General features: G+C 38.8%; 1 protein-coding gene and 1 long non-coding RNA gene across 2 annotated transcripts; one reads left to right on the top strand and one right to left on the bottom strand.

Moving 5' to 3' along the window:
• Positions 1-2,086: 2,086 nt before the first annotated feature.
• On the bottom strand, positions 2,087-14,236 carry lgmn (legumain). The gene is made up of 14 exons (XM_023412482.2): positions 14,121-14,236; positions 13,702-13,853; positions 11,898-11,995; positions 9,980-10,061; positions 9,498-9,580; positions 9,288-9,363; positions 8,474-8,536; positions 8,296-8,362; positions 7,354-7,472; positions 6,592-6,681; positions 6,269-6,478; positions 5,997-6,167; positions 4,708-4,775; positions 2,087-3,912 (listed from the first exon to the last, which is right to left on the bottom strand). Exons 2-14 carry the CDS (start codon positions 13,840-13,842, stop codon positions 3,870-3,872), a joined length of 1,311 nt encoding a protein of 436 aa, XP_023268250.1. The 5' UTR covers positions 13,843-13,853; positions 14,121-14,236; the 3' UTR covers positions 2,087-3,869.
• Positions 9,908-12,978, top strand: LOC147818773 (uncharacterized). The gene is made up of 3 exons (XR_015437643.1): positions 9,908-9,922; positions 11,878-12,020; positions 12,123-12,978. It is a non-coding gene; the product is annotated as an uncharacterized LOC147818773 (long non-coding RNA).
• Positions 14,237-14,839: the final 603 nt, after the last annotated feature.

The following is a 14,839-nucleotide window of genomic DNA, read 5'->3' as shown; positions in this document are numbered from 1 at the left end:
CTATGACTTTTTTATGCCTTAGTATACTACAAAGTTTTTATGGCGAAAGGCCGTCCGATGCGGGATTTGAACCGGGGCCAACTGCAACGAGGACTGTACCCTCTAGACATGGGGCGCCTGCTTAGACCACTACGCCACACGACGTGTCTTTTTATGTCTTACTATACTGTGATGTTGTTATACCTTTTTAAGCCTTACTATACTATGACATGTTTTAATCTTTTTATGCCTTACTATACTATGATGTTTTAATGACTTTTTATGCCTTACTATACTATGACGTTTTTTAAAACCTTTTATGCTTCACTATACTATGTTTTTATGTGACTTTTTATGCCTTACTATACTATGACATTTTTATGCCTTACTATATTATGATGTTCTTTAAACTTTTTATTCTTCACTATACTATGACATTTTTATGCCTTACTATACTATGACTTTTTTTATTCACTTTTTATTCCTTACTATACTATGTCGTTTTATATACTTTACTATACTATGACGTTTTTTAAAACCTTTTATGCTTCACTATACTATGTTTTTATGTGACTTTTTATGCCTTACTATACTATGATGTTTTTATGACTTTTTATAGCTTATTATACTATGAAGTTTTTTTCACTTTTTATGCTTCACTATACTTTAATATTTTTTTCACTTTTTATGCTTCACTATACTTTAATGCTTTTTTCATTTTTTACGCCTTACTAAACTTTGACTTTTTTAAAAATGTTTATGCCTGACTATACTATGACATTTTTTTGAGTTTTTATGCCTTACTTTACTATGACTTCATATGGCTTGCTATGCCTTGAATTTTTTATGGCTTTTTATTCCTTACTATACTAAGTCATTTTCAGGCCTCACTATACTATGACGTTTTATTCACTTTTCATGCCTTACTATCCTTTGACTTTTTTTAAAAATGTTTATGTCTTACTATACTATGTCGTTTTTCAACCTTAATATACTATCACGTTTTTTAATCTTTTTATGCCTTACTATACTATGAAGTGTTTATGACTTTTTATGCCTGACTATGCTATGACGTTTTTATACCTTAATGTACTATGTTGTTTTTATGAGTTTTCATTCCTTGCTATATTATGACGTTTTTATGCCTTACTATACTATGAAGTTTTTAAACTTTTTATGCCTTACCATAATTTGACCTTTATTGAATTACTATGGTGTGACTTTTTTATACCTTTTTATGCCTTACTATACCAACTTTTTAAACATCTTTCATGCTTTATTGTACAATGTTTTTTTTTAATGTTTTTTTATGCCTTATTATACTATAACTTTTTTATGAATTACTATGCTGTGACTTTTTTATAACTTTTTATGCCTTACTATACTTTGACTTTTTATGAATTACTATTGTGTGACTTTTTTATACTTATTTATACCTTATATTTTATGACTTTCATGAATTACTATGCTGTGACTTTTTAAAAATCTTTTATGCTTTATTGTAAAATTACTTTTTTATTACTTTTTATGACTTACTATGCTCTGACTTTTTTATGACTTTTTATGCCTTACTATCCTATGACTTTTTAAATATCTTTTATGCTTCAATGTACAATGACTTTCTTATGCCTTAATATACTTGACATTTTATGAATATTTTTTATTCCTTATTGTAAAATGACTTTTTGAGTCTCACTATGCTCTGACTTTTTATGACTTACTATACTGTGACTTTTTAAATTTTCTATGCATTTATGTACAATATCTTAAAAAGGAATATATTTTATTAAATTTTCATTTTTTTTAAATTTTATTCTTTTACATTTTCATGCCTTATTATACTATTATGTTTATTGACATTTTCATGCCTATGACATTTTTATGACTTTTTACGACTCACTATACTGTGCAGTTTTATGCATTCCTATACTATGATGTTATATACTTAAATATTCTGAGTTTTTTTATAGCTTACTACTCTATCATGTTTCTGTTTATGTATGTACATATATATGTATGGTTGTATGTATGTATTTTTGTATACATGTACTTGTTTGTTCAGTATTATCATTCATTTTGTGTCAGTGTCATACTGTGGCAGAATTAGTGAATTTACACAGTTTTTTTATTAGAAACATGGAAAAATATACACAACTTGAAGAAAACGTGATTTTTTTTTTCCCGCAGACATCACAAACATCAGTGTGGTTACAAAAACCTCCAGTCTTTATAGAAACCCAATCAAAGCTGCTGCATGCAAAAGACACTGAGACACAAAGTCAACATGTTCTATCACACTTTTTTTCATGACTTTACTTGGTGATATATAGATTTGTATGTATGTACACAAGCATGTATGTGTTGTAGGTATGTATGTATATATGTACATATTTAGGTATGTACATATGGGTGTATGTAGGTACATGTAGATATATTGTATATTTATTTGGTTTTTTTAACATGTAAGGTAACTTTTTGCCACTAGATGTCATAATTTCACTATTTCATATTGTTGAATTTAGTATTTCTTCCTTGACATAACTGTCAAAAACCTCCACCCATATCCAGTCAGCCAAAACTGTGGCAAGGGGCACAAACTAAACATTAAGTACAGCTGAGGCTGATGGGAATGTCATCACCACCGACTATTTTGACCTGCTAACCCAAACCCAACACAGAAGAAGATATCAGTAAATCACAAAACATTCCTTTGAACAGTCATTCCTTTAGCACCATCCTCAGGTCAATTCTTCAGTAGGTTCAATACTTTAGAACCACATAACTGCAAAACTAATGAATTGATAGCAGCTGCTATACTTTGTGCTTAGCACTAATTGGCAATCAAATACAAAAGTTAAATGAAACCCTTTCAATATTAATAATATTTAATGGTATTCATACAAGTGATTATACGTCTTAACAGTAGTCAAATCATTTTTTGTATTTCCATCACTCATTTTGACATTGGGGAAAATTCTAAAACATTTTAACTTTGATAAAATGTGTTTGTGATTTGAAACAGTGCCCAGTGCTCCTTCTTAAGAAGATATTTTTTAATGGGGTAAAGTCTCAAACCCAAGTCCATTTCCAGTTGGGCCAACTGTCATCCTGTTAAACATATGAATGAGCTCACAGAGAGATCAAAATCCCCATAAAGCTGACACAGGTTCAGGTGAAAGAGGATGCATGTGGGTGTACCTGTCTGTCAGAGGACTGCACACTTAAAAGGATTTTTGATCATAGGAATATAGACCTATTTGGACACAATACAAATCCCCCTCTGAAAACCGGCCACTGTTAATGAGTTAAGAATACCATCATGTGTTAAATCACTTAAGAAATGTGTCATTTTGATGTTAAGGAAGAATAAAAACCTGCCCTGAATATCCACAAGTACGAGTCATTTTTTTTTAGCAGTTTTGGTGTGTTAGATTTTATTTCAAGATCCCTGTGTTATAACACAGTCTCTTGAGGTTCAACAAACATTCAATATTTAGTGGTATGTCCTTTAAATGTCAATCGAACATTCATGCCAGGCATCTTATACCACAAATAAAGCTTTGAGCAGAACAAATTTACACTAATTCCATGTCTTAATTGTCTATCCTATGTGTTTAAAACAAAAAATGTAAATAAAAAACAGAAAATCAGATGGGGGAAAACATCATCCACAAACCCTCTACAGTGATAGTGCAATTCATCATAAAACAAGTTTAAAAATTCAGAGTAAAAATCAAAAACCATCACAGGTTGTAAGTGTTATGGCGCGTTGATAAAACAATAATGTCAGATTGATTTGAAGACAGCGCAAAGAGAAGCATCATCCTCTCCGGCCTTCCCACGTGGAAGAGGCAGTCTGATCTGGGTTTTCTGGGTTTGCATAAATCCTTTCACTTGCTGTAATGACACACAGAGTCCATGGCCAGCAGGATGCTGCAGAGAGAAACAAAACTCATTCACTTCAGAATCAAACCTTTCACCGAGGCCAGAGACTTTTTTCTTTGTTTGTCACATGGCTGCAATTCCTCTGTTAGTGCAGTAGATCCCAACCTTTTCCAGCTCATGGCCCACATCCGAACCCATTACAACACAGAGGCCAAATCCTAATTACAATGTCCACTCTCTCTCCTTTAACTCTTCCTGTTTCTAACCAGCTCTCCATTTTGATTCTCCAGTTTTTTGCCATGGATATGATCTTTTATCGCACAATCAGACTGAGATAGTAACAAGTAATGATGTGGTCTGGCCGGCGACAACAAAAAGTTCTGATCATTGGTTTATCACAGTGACGTAATACAAGAGAAATTAAAATGGATGTGGGGAAATGTTTTTAAAGATCATTTAAAAACTTTTATTTTATAATTACATCTTTTCACTGAATTTCTGTAAGTGTGTACATTTTATTAAATGGTAAAAAAGCCAAAGATCCTAGAGTCCAAGAAGATGTCTTCTTTTTCAAAACTGTAGTCTGAAACCCAGATATTCAGGGCACAGTAGAATCTGTTTCTTTACAAAGCAGCAAATCCTATTTGAGAAGCTGGAGCCGTGACTGTTTGACCTTTTTGGTTGACTTAGGGTTTAAATGCTTCATGGATTATTCACAATACAGTTTATTTCTATGAAACAACACATCAATTTAACAACAAATGGTTTTGCACAAAAAAAAAAAAAAAAAAAAAAAAAGTTTATAAAGATAAAAATGTGTTGAAGTTTGGACCGTAGACGTACCTGTCTGCAGAGTATCCTCTCTCACACAGGTTGACCAGAGCGTACAGATGTCTCAGAGCGTATTCATACTGAAAAACAAGAGGACATCACGGGTCACAAGTATCCCCACAGTCTGAGCTTCAGGACATCACCCTTTAAATGTTAATGAACAAACTTTATTTTCGCCTGTTGTGTTTGTTCCTGAAACGTTGAACATTTTCTGAATAAATTCACAGCCGCATCAAAGTATTTGTGTTTCATTTTATACAGAATAAGAAACACAGAGTATTTAAATACAACTTCCTGATCTGGTCAGAAGTTTAGAGCTGCTCCCTGTGTCGTCATCACATCTTCTCTAAACTCCTGATATCTCTGATGAACAGAGCAATAACACCTTCCTGCATGACACTTCTTTATGTTCCTCATCTATTTTATGAAACTTTTGATACAGGATGTTCAATTATTTCAAGTTAATACAAAAGCTTATTCACTGATCAGTTGTTTGATGTTTGTTCAGTTTACACTGATATAAAACAGGAAATCCTATAATTGGAATAGTTGGAACCAGATCTGATTAAGAATTAATTATTAATTATTAAAATAGTTCAGGTAACACAGTTGCATAAAACGACAACTACGTTACCTGGTGGGGAAAATGATCATGAATATCGTCCTAATGAACCCCGTCACTCTTCACTTCCTGATCATCCAGAGCAACAGCAGCCTCAAGCTTTCTTTACCCACGTCTTTTTCAGCAGCTGATGTTAATGCCAAACTGCTCCCTCTTCGTTATGTCACTGAACACGGGACATTCCCCTCTGATGCCAGTTTTGTGAATTAAACTTGAAGTGTGAAAATAGACACGTTGACTTGTCTGTGTCACTCATGAGGAGAACAGACCATTGTTAAGGTTACCATTAACACACTAGGAAGTCTATGGCTGCAGTGCACAACAGGAAGCCTTATGTGGCAATTTGTGGGCGTTGGTTATGCAAATCATCCATTCACCTCCTCATGAACAGGTGCTATTCAACAAGCAACTCATGAAAGACAAATCTGTGCAGATGAAACCTCACAGAAAATGTTCAGAATGAAAACACAGAATTGTTTTCACCTGAGACTTTAATGCTTCACATGCTTTTCATAAATTCATGATGTAAGAACTAAAACTCCTTCTGTCTCTCAGATTAGTGTCAGCTGACTGTAAACTGAAAGTGGATCTGGTCTGTGCTCATGTGAGACAGTTGTGGTGCTTCCCCTTTAACAGTGACTGTGACTAATGAACCATGAGAACAGGGCCGGAGCTCTACCTCAGCTTTGTGCCAGTTGAAGCACTCGTGTTTGTAGTGCTGGACCGCAGCCTTGTAGCACTGATGCTGGGACAGGTCGGCTCTGTCGTTCAGAACCTCCTCCGCCTTCATCTTGTCACCCGTCACCCTCTCCACCACTCGGTGCATCATCTCAGCCAGCATCTCCCTGACCTGAACACACACGTTCACACACTGTCAGAATCTGTCACGAACCTGAGGGCATACTCCATCGTTCAAACGGTACCTGAAACACGCAGCGTCCTGGACGTTACCTTGAGGTGGGCGTTCATCTCCATCAGCAGGCCCCTCGCAATGCTGATGTCGTTGGAGGCCATCAGCTTCCTCTTGAGGATGGCCAGAGGAACGTCAGGGCTTGGGGTCAGATCCAGATTGGTCACTGGCTGCAGTGTCAGTGGAGGGGCGGGGGGGCTGTTTGCTTTGTTGTTACCCTGAAACATTATCACCTTCATGTGGGCCATTGTCTGTAGAGAGGGAAGAAACTCTACGTGAGTCAAACATGTGGTCTCCCTGTGAGCTCCCCTCCAGTCACAGAGATGAAACTAACAGGTCGAGTATCTGTTGGTTCTGCTCTCACCTTGTTGCCGTACTGCTGCACGTGGCTGGTGTTTGTGTGAGTCTTCACGATCTTGAACTGCTTCAGCAAAGTTTCTTTGGTTAAGTCCTCCTGGAAAGGACATCATCATCGACATCATCATCATCACAGACGGAACTGTTTTATAAGCAACAAAACATTTCCAAAAATACAGTGCAACAGTCAAAATGATACGTCATGGGTCACAGATCTACACTTTGGTTGGTGCTTTCCACTGATGAAGTTCTAGTTCCTGTTTGGGATGCTCATGTATGTTGTAGCCGACAGGTGTCACATGTGTATGCAAATGACCAGGTCTTAAAACAAGTCAATGCGGCTGAAACTTTCAACACTTCTTTTTCCTGCCTTTCTGGCTTCAGGTGTTTGGAACAGTGAATAAACCGATTGGACAGCATATATTCAGATATGAAAACAGTTTGCTGTTCTCATGAATTAATAAAAAGATGCTGTTTGGTGAATGTTACTGGACAGAGCCAGCTGCTCCTGTTTACAGTCTTTATGTTGAACTAAATTATCTAGCAGCTGGTTGTAACTTCATATTGAAACAAAGAGATATAAGGAAGGTATCCGTCTTCTCATCCACTCTCCCCCAGAATACAAATAAGACAGTAAAACGTGAAGGGTGAAAATTAAAACTCTGGAGTGGTAATTGAAAATTAATCTGAAGTTAGTCTTTGTAAAATATATTACATATATGTTACTTTACACTCAAAATATGACAAAGAGCAGGGAAACGTCACCCACCACGTCAGAGTCTTCCATCCAGTTGACGCTGTACCAGTCGCCCAGGTACGTGTCCCTCTTCTCGTCATAGTAACAGGCGTAGGAGGACTCATGAGAGTTGGCTGCTGTGGTGGCGTACACTGGACAAACAAACAAACACCCTCCTGTTACTTTCCATGAAGCTAACACACAAACACCTGAAGCTCTAAGCACCAGTGTGTAGATCCTACATCAGAACAGGTCCACACCTCTTCTATATGTGAAGGCCTGGTCTTTTACAGAGTAACTGCATCGAGCACACTGGACTAAAGAGAGGTTGTCAAAGAGAATCCCAGACACAGATCCAGCATGCAACTGTTGTAAAATGATTCTGTCTTCCTCTCTTCATACTTTTTGGAGCTGCCCCATGTTAGCAGTTTACTGGACTTCTGTATGTGAGACACTTTCAGAGCTCCTTGAAGTGACCCCGTCCTGTTCCAGCTCTGTGGAGAACCCTGATGTTCAACATGGCCCAATGAAACTCCTTGGTTCCTGTACGCTGCTGCCCGTCATCAAATAATCCACTCTGATGGACTTGAACTCGATTCCCTATATTTATTTAATTTTTTCAGTCTCCTTCTCTTTTTTCCTTTTTCTAATTGTTTGTTCAATTTGATATTATAAAAGATATTGTACTTGCTGCATCCCTTGCTGTATTTATATTTTATTCTGTTCTCTTATCTACTTACTTTGTATATGGGTGGGGGCGGGATTATAAAAAACAGTGTGTGAGCTATCAGCGAGACACTGTGTAAAAAGAAGAATGTAAAATCATCTTTGGTTGCACAATGAAAACCAGAACTTTAGTCCACATCCTGTTCATCACATGAGGCTGAGCACGTGACGAGCAATAACGCTGAGCTTGACGTTCACGATCGCTCGGTTTTCCTGGCAGTGATTCTGATGAGGTAAAGTTCAACTCACCGTCAATGTCAGCAGGCAGATGGTTCATCATTGACCCAGACTCACACGCCTCAATGTAGAACACCATCTGTAAATATAAGTGAGTGTGTGTGTGAGAAAAAAAAGATGACGACCATCACCATCACCTGATGATGCCAGTGAATCACTGACTCGTACTGCAGGACATGTTGGTGTGTACCTTTTTGTACTTCCTGTTCTCGTGCATATATTTAATGGTTTCTTGGAGATCTTCAACATGGAGCTAGAGAGAGAGAGAGAGAGAGAGAGAGAACCATGTGACTCATATAAACAGTTATAAATAAAGTCATGTTGTTTATCTAACTAACATGGCGCTGGTGGAACTGTTGTATAAAACAATACGACACTGAGGTCATGACGTTGTTCTGAATGATTCAGTCATAGGAACGAGGACACAGACCTCTCCTCTGATATTTTTTCATTAACTGGTGAAATATTGACTGTTGAGTGTCTTAGCTAAGATTTACTCATAAGTACCAAACCCAGAGTACTGAGCCGGTGGGGTGTCAGCTCTGCAGGGATTTGGTCATAAACCAAAGTTTGGACAAACAAAGACTTGACATGACCCGATGATGGCGCTAAATGAAACGTAAAGGAATCAGGAAGCTAGAGTTACTGGACTGAAGCAGGTACAGATATCTGTATACTTAAAAATTACATTTAAAATCAATCTCATATTGACACTGGAGGAAAAGTCAGAGCAGCAGGATTCATCTTAATGAATGTCTGAACCGAATTTCACAATCCATCTGATCGCAGTTTTAATATTTCACTGACTAAAGGTGTCGACTGCTGCAAAGAAAAAAGAGTTTTATAGAAAACCAGGTTTAAATCTTTAAGATATCAAAGGTTTCAGTGACTGTCTGAGTATCTTCTCACACTGAACATTTCATCCCTAACACAGGATGTTTCACAGACCGTCAGCTCGTGACATACGTGAACAGTAGTGAGAGCAGGAAGTAAAAAGTGCTCACATCATCATCAGGAAAAGCCAGAATACCAGGAGCCCCGTGGTCAGTGAAATACACGAACACATGATCATTGGGACCGCTGCCAAAACAAAGAGAGCGAGGTCAGAAACAACAAACATGATGAACCATGCTTCTCTCATGTACCTGTACTGTCTGCTGTCACATTCAACTCTCCCTTCTCTTGTGTTTGTTCTTCTTCTTCTTTGTACTTGCCTCTTCAACACTTTTCCTGAGCCACCTTTGGTTTTTGAGGAGTCGCCTTTCAGCACAGCCAGGAAGTTTTCTGGGGTCACGTCCTGCAGAGAGACAGTGAGAAGTCGTTAAAGGGACAGTTCGACAGAGCGCTGTATAATCCTGCTGAGTGAATCAGAAAGGGGGGTAATACAGAGCACGCTGAAGGTGTGCTTGTGCGTAGGGATACGGTAGTTCAGTGGTTGAAAAATGTAGTGCCAAAGGAAAGAGTTGTTTTTCACAGGAAGATAAAGATGAAAAGAAAAATCTTCTACACGAAGCTTCATTTAAACAGATTGTTTCGTTTTTAAAAGTGTCTAACAGGTGTTTTTCTCATGGCCGCGCCCACCGCAGCTCTTCACTCTGACACTTCCTGACTGGGAGCCAATGATCATGATCTACTGCAGGTAATGAACTAGTTATGAACAGCACAGATTTGCTCCAGTAAAAATATTTGCTCTCACCTCCCCAGTGTAATCTTTAGGAACTCCCTTGTACACATCTGTGCCGTTGGGCCTGTTGATCAGTATCCCGGGGGTGGGGTTACTGGAAGCAGAAACAAGGTTCAGACTTACGGAGGGAAGTGAAACTGATGACATGATGCAATATTCAGTGATCAGGTGACGGAGCTCCACAGCTGCAGATTCTCTTTGTGTAATTCTCAACAACGACATTAATGTAGAAAACTGCAGCGTTACAGTGTGATCAACGTCTGCGTCACATGACACATCATTTCACAGCAAATAAACTAACAGATATCAGTCTTTATGAGACACTGTGAGCTGCACTATTGTTATAATACAAGTTATTTATTAACCATAACACATGCTGATAATAATGTCGGCCATGAAAGAGTGTGATACGGATATAAAACATACAAAGTTGCATAACTTCACAGAAACTTGACCTACATCATGTCAGAGTATTTTCAGATGTGGAAACAGTGCTGAACAATAATAACCAGATCCTCAAACTGTCTTTGATTATTACAGATCAATCAACTTTCATCTTTACACGTGAGCTCCATCCAAAAACCATTTCTTCTGCTTATCACAAAGTCATCAGCTGAAGCTGACTCGCACTAAAAGCTAATGTTGGCTGAAACAATCTATAACTGATTAGTCGAAGGACAGGATATTATTATAACTGATTATTTGTTTAGTCAAGTTTTTTGTTGCTGTATTTTGTTATTAGCATTTTCTTCTTCTGCCTCTAAATTCCACAGGAGTCTTGATCCAGACAAAAGATTGAACTTCTTCAAACATTTGAGCAGGTTTTTATGATTTAATCTAAAGATCATGACTGTTTTACTGTCACACTGTAACAGTGACCCTGACTGAACTTGCTGCTCTCTCCCGGCTCATGTCAGGAATATCAGTCACAGCCCTGAAGGAAAACTAAAATGAGTTCCTCGTGACTCTGTGAGTCTCTTCAGCTCGGACACTGACGGAGCCCACACGAGTGTGATTACTCTCACAGATAAGAAATGATCATTATATCATTAATGATTTATATGCTTATTCATTATTTTCTTGACTGGTGGTCTGGTCACTGAAAATGTACGTGACAGTTTATGGTTTTTGGAGCTGGAACGATCAGTTGTGATTGTACTGTCTGAGCAGTTACAGATTAATTATGTCAGCTAATAAATTCATTGATGACTCTCAGCTCTACTTACATATGACCAGACCTTACTGATAATACTGAAACACACACATTATGTTTAATTTGACCCTAAGAAAAGCTTGTTTTCCTTATTAAATAACTTCAGTGCTTAGTTCTGTAAGATGTAATATATATGCTATTTTTTAAATACTTTTTGTACACATATTATTATCTATTTCTCTTTCTAAGTATTTCTTACTGACATTTTGCTGTTTTTCTTTCTTGTTCTGTCACTTTGCTGCTGTGACGCTGCAGATTTCCCCAGTGTGGGACTAATACAGGAATATCTTAGACAACATATATCATACAGCTTGTAAACAGTGACCAAAGAGAGTTAGAGCTGAAACTATTAGTCAATTAACTGACTAATCAATTGGCAGAAAAATTATCGGCAACTATTTGATAATTAATTTGATCATTTTAGTAAATAAAAGAACTTCTGCACAGCCTCAACTTTGCTGCTTTTCCTTGACACATGTTTTCAGACAGAACATGTGAAGACGTCACCTTGGCGACTGTGAACATGTGATTTAAGATTTGGTTTTCTGTATCACATTCAGAAACAGTGTTTGACACACAGTCACATTCTACAAACTTACAAATGAGGAAGAATGAAGGTCAAAAACTAACAAGTACAATGAGTGTTTTTTTTAAGAGCAAAGAAGAAGTCACTGTATCACAGAGATCTGCTTCACAGAAACAAAGAGGCCAACTCACTCCTGACTCTGAGCCAAGTCATCGTACATCATAACCACTATCTGCTCGTCCGGGATCCCATTCCTGTGGACAATCTGGTAAGCATGGCAAGCATCGGCCTGAGAGAGGAGAGAGGAAGAACAGGTCAGCAGCTCGTTATCGTTAAGGCTCAAAGTGAGTGAAATGACCCGAGGTACCTGAGCAGCTTCATGATCAGAGCTATTCTTCCTATCTGATCTCCTTTAGGAAACACTGGAGCGTCCCTTACCAAAGGAAAGGAGACATGCAGTCCCACAATGCCTTGCTGCAGCAACATTTGAAACCGCAGCAGAACCACAAATGTAGAAAGATCAGAGCAGCTGTTTCTGTCTGATGGACTGAAGCTCAGATCCATAAATATAGATTTCTTCTCTTTCAATCAGTCAGGAGTCGTCATGAAGAACGAGCTGATGAATCTATAGTTCCATCATCATCATCATCATCAGAACTAAATACTGTAGTCTATACATTAATGTTGTTTCCCTAAATCCCCTCCAATTGTGTAAAGACCTAAACATTCATTTGCTCTAGTTAACATATGTATAGAAATGTCAGGAAACTATAAAGTTCTGTCTGAATATCATTCATTCTCAGCGTATTATTTCTATTCAATTATTATTTTAATGGCTCAACTTTCTGCATTTGTGCTTTTCTTATTTCAACATTTCTGTTTCTGTTTGTTTCTGTGGTTAAAGGAGGATTCATCCAATGTGTTATAAATAAAGTTAGTTAAAATAAATTCAGTCAGATTCTTTTCCTCAGTCCTGATGAATTCTCCTTCACATCTTTCACCTCATGATGTTTTCCATCAGATGGAAAGAAGTTAGAGGAGGTTATTCTGACTTTTGACTTCAGCCTGAGGGTTTTAACGCCCTGAGAGGAGAAGTGACTGATCTGAGGGGAAAGTAGATCTTATCAAAAACCAAAGAGAAACAAGTGAGTCATGCAGTTTCCACTTATTCATGTCTCATGTAGTTTCTCTGTCTCTCTGTCACCTGGTGTCTGTCTGTAGTGTCCCTGTCTCTCTGTCACCTGGTGTCTGTCTGTAGTGTCCCTGTCTCTCTCTTACCTGGTGTCTGTAGTTTCCCTGTCTCTCTGTCACCTGGTGTCTGTCTGTAGTGTCCCTGTCTCTCTCTCACCTGGTGTCTGTCTGTTGTGTCCCTGTCTCTCTGTCACCTGGTGTCTGTCTGTAGTGTCCCTGTCTCTCTCTCACCTGGTGTCTGTCTGTAGTGTCCCTGTCTCTCTCTCACCTGGTGTCTGTCTGTAGTGTCCCTGTCTCTCTCTTACCTGGTGTCTGTAGTTTCCCTGTCTCTCTGTCACCTGGTGTCTGTCTGTAGTGTCCCTGTCTCTCTGTCACCTGGTGTCTGTCTGTAGTGTCCCTGTCTCTCTCTCACCTGGTGTCTGTAGTGTCCCTGTCTCTCTGTCACCTGGTGTCTGTCTGTAGTGTCCCTGTCTCTCTCTCACCTGGTGTCTGTAGTGTCCCTGTCTCTCTCTCACCTGGTGTCTGTAGTGTCCCTGTCTCTCTCTCACCTGGTGTCTGTCTGTAGTGTCCCTGTCTCCTCTCACCTGGTGTCTGTAGTGTCCCTGTCTCTCTTTCACCTAGTGGCTGTAGTGTCCCTGTCCCTCTCACCTGGTGTCTGTAGTGTCCCTGTCTCTCTCACCTGGTGGCTGTAGTGTCCCTGTCTCTCTCACCTGGTGTCTGTAGTGTCCCTGTCTCTCTCACCTGGTGGTCTGTAGTGTCCCTGTCTCTCTCACCTGGTGTCTGTAGTGTCCCTGTCTCTCTCACCTGGTGTCTGTAGTTGAACCAGCCGTTGGATCCAGCCACGATAACCACCCAGTTCTTCCCTCCGTCAGGCTGCTGGGAGGGAAACGCGTCCACCAGCCCGAGACTGAGGCCGAGCAGGACGGCGAGGACGGACCGACACATGTTCTAGGCTCCTGGAGGACGACAGGGACAATGTCTCTGAATACAGTCGGGTTTACCTGGACCGTGAAGAGGCACCGAACAACAACTGTCTAACACCTGACGGTCCGTGAGTCACATGACGATATCCACCCTCCGTCAGCTCGCTAGCTGTTAACATAACAAGCTAACCAGACGAGTGACTTAAACAGCGGAGAACAAGAAAAACGACAAAAACACGCTCCAAAAATAAAAGTTAGCGGCTTTAACCCGAAAGAGAAAAGAGACTTGTCTTTGTTTACCTTTGTTTAGTGACGTATGAAGGACAGAGACCTGCGAAGCCGCTACACAAACCTCCCGAGCAGGAGTCACCGGGACATTTATATGTGACGTTGGGAAAAACCGATGATAGGAGTTCTACCGCAGTAGCCAATCAGAGGAGGCGGGGGGCGGGGCCTGATTGTAGACAGTCATGTGATTTGAAGAGCAACAACAAGTATCGACCTGTGTGTTTTCTGATGACACTGACTTTCCCATGTTCAACTGTATTCATCTCTGAATCACAAAACTTTACAGACACTGTGAAATTAATCAACAATAAGAAATCGGTGTATACTGCAAGCTTGATACAGGACGTAATATAAAACGCCTCCTTTATATAATTTATTCTTTTTTTTTTTTTTTTAATTATTAATTATTAATTAATTTCTGTGCAACTTTTTCACTTTCTTGTTTTGCTTCCACATACTGTATATGTAATGATTTATTTGCTGAGATATATTTTTTTATACATAGAGAAGGACGATGCAGTGCCTCCTAGTGGACTATAAAACAAGAGACTTATTTGTGATGTCTGTTTATATTTGTTAATGACTCAAGTCGTCTTGATAAAGATGGTTTAAAAAAAAAAAGGAAAAAAAAGCTGACATTCTGGTGAAGACAGTGAACCTCCCTCCCTACTCTCTCATAAACATGGCCGCTGAGGTTGAATCAGAAGCTTTAGTTTAGATTCTGAATGAAA

This window comes from Seriola lalandi, unplaced genomic scaffold (assembly GCF_002814215.2).
Source record: "Seriola lalandi dorsalis isolate HSWRI2012SDOR001 ecotype SW California unplaced genomic scaffold, Sedor1 jcf7180002054481, whole genome shotgun sequence".
NCBI lineage: Eukaryota > Metazoa > Chordata > Actinopteri > Carangiformes > Carangidae > Seriola > Seriola lalandi.
The sequence above is the reverse complement of the archived record's forward strand: the minus strand, read 5'-3'. Positions and strand labels throughout refer to the sequence as shown.

What these genes read in the sequence shown, in the direction of transcription:
- lgmn (XM_023412482.2), bottom strand. Translation starts at nt 13,842, where the DNA reads ATGTGTCGGTCCGTCCTCGCCGTCCTGCTCGGCCTCAGTCTCGGGCTG. An exon ending in GGTTCAACTACAGACACCAG is followed by an intron (nt 11,996 to 13,701) that starts GTGAGAGAGACA and finishes CTCCTCTCTCAG; the next exon opens with GCCGATGCTTGCCATGCTTA. An exon ending in AGAGGATACTCTGCAGACAG is followed by an intron (nt 3,913 to 4,707) that starts GTACGTCTACGG and finishes TTCTCTCTGCAG; the next exon opens with CATCCTGCTGGCCATGGACT.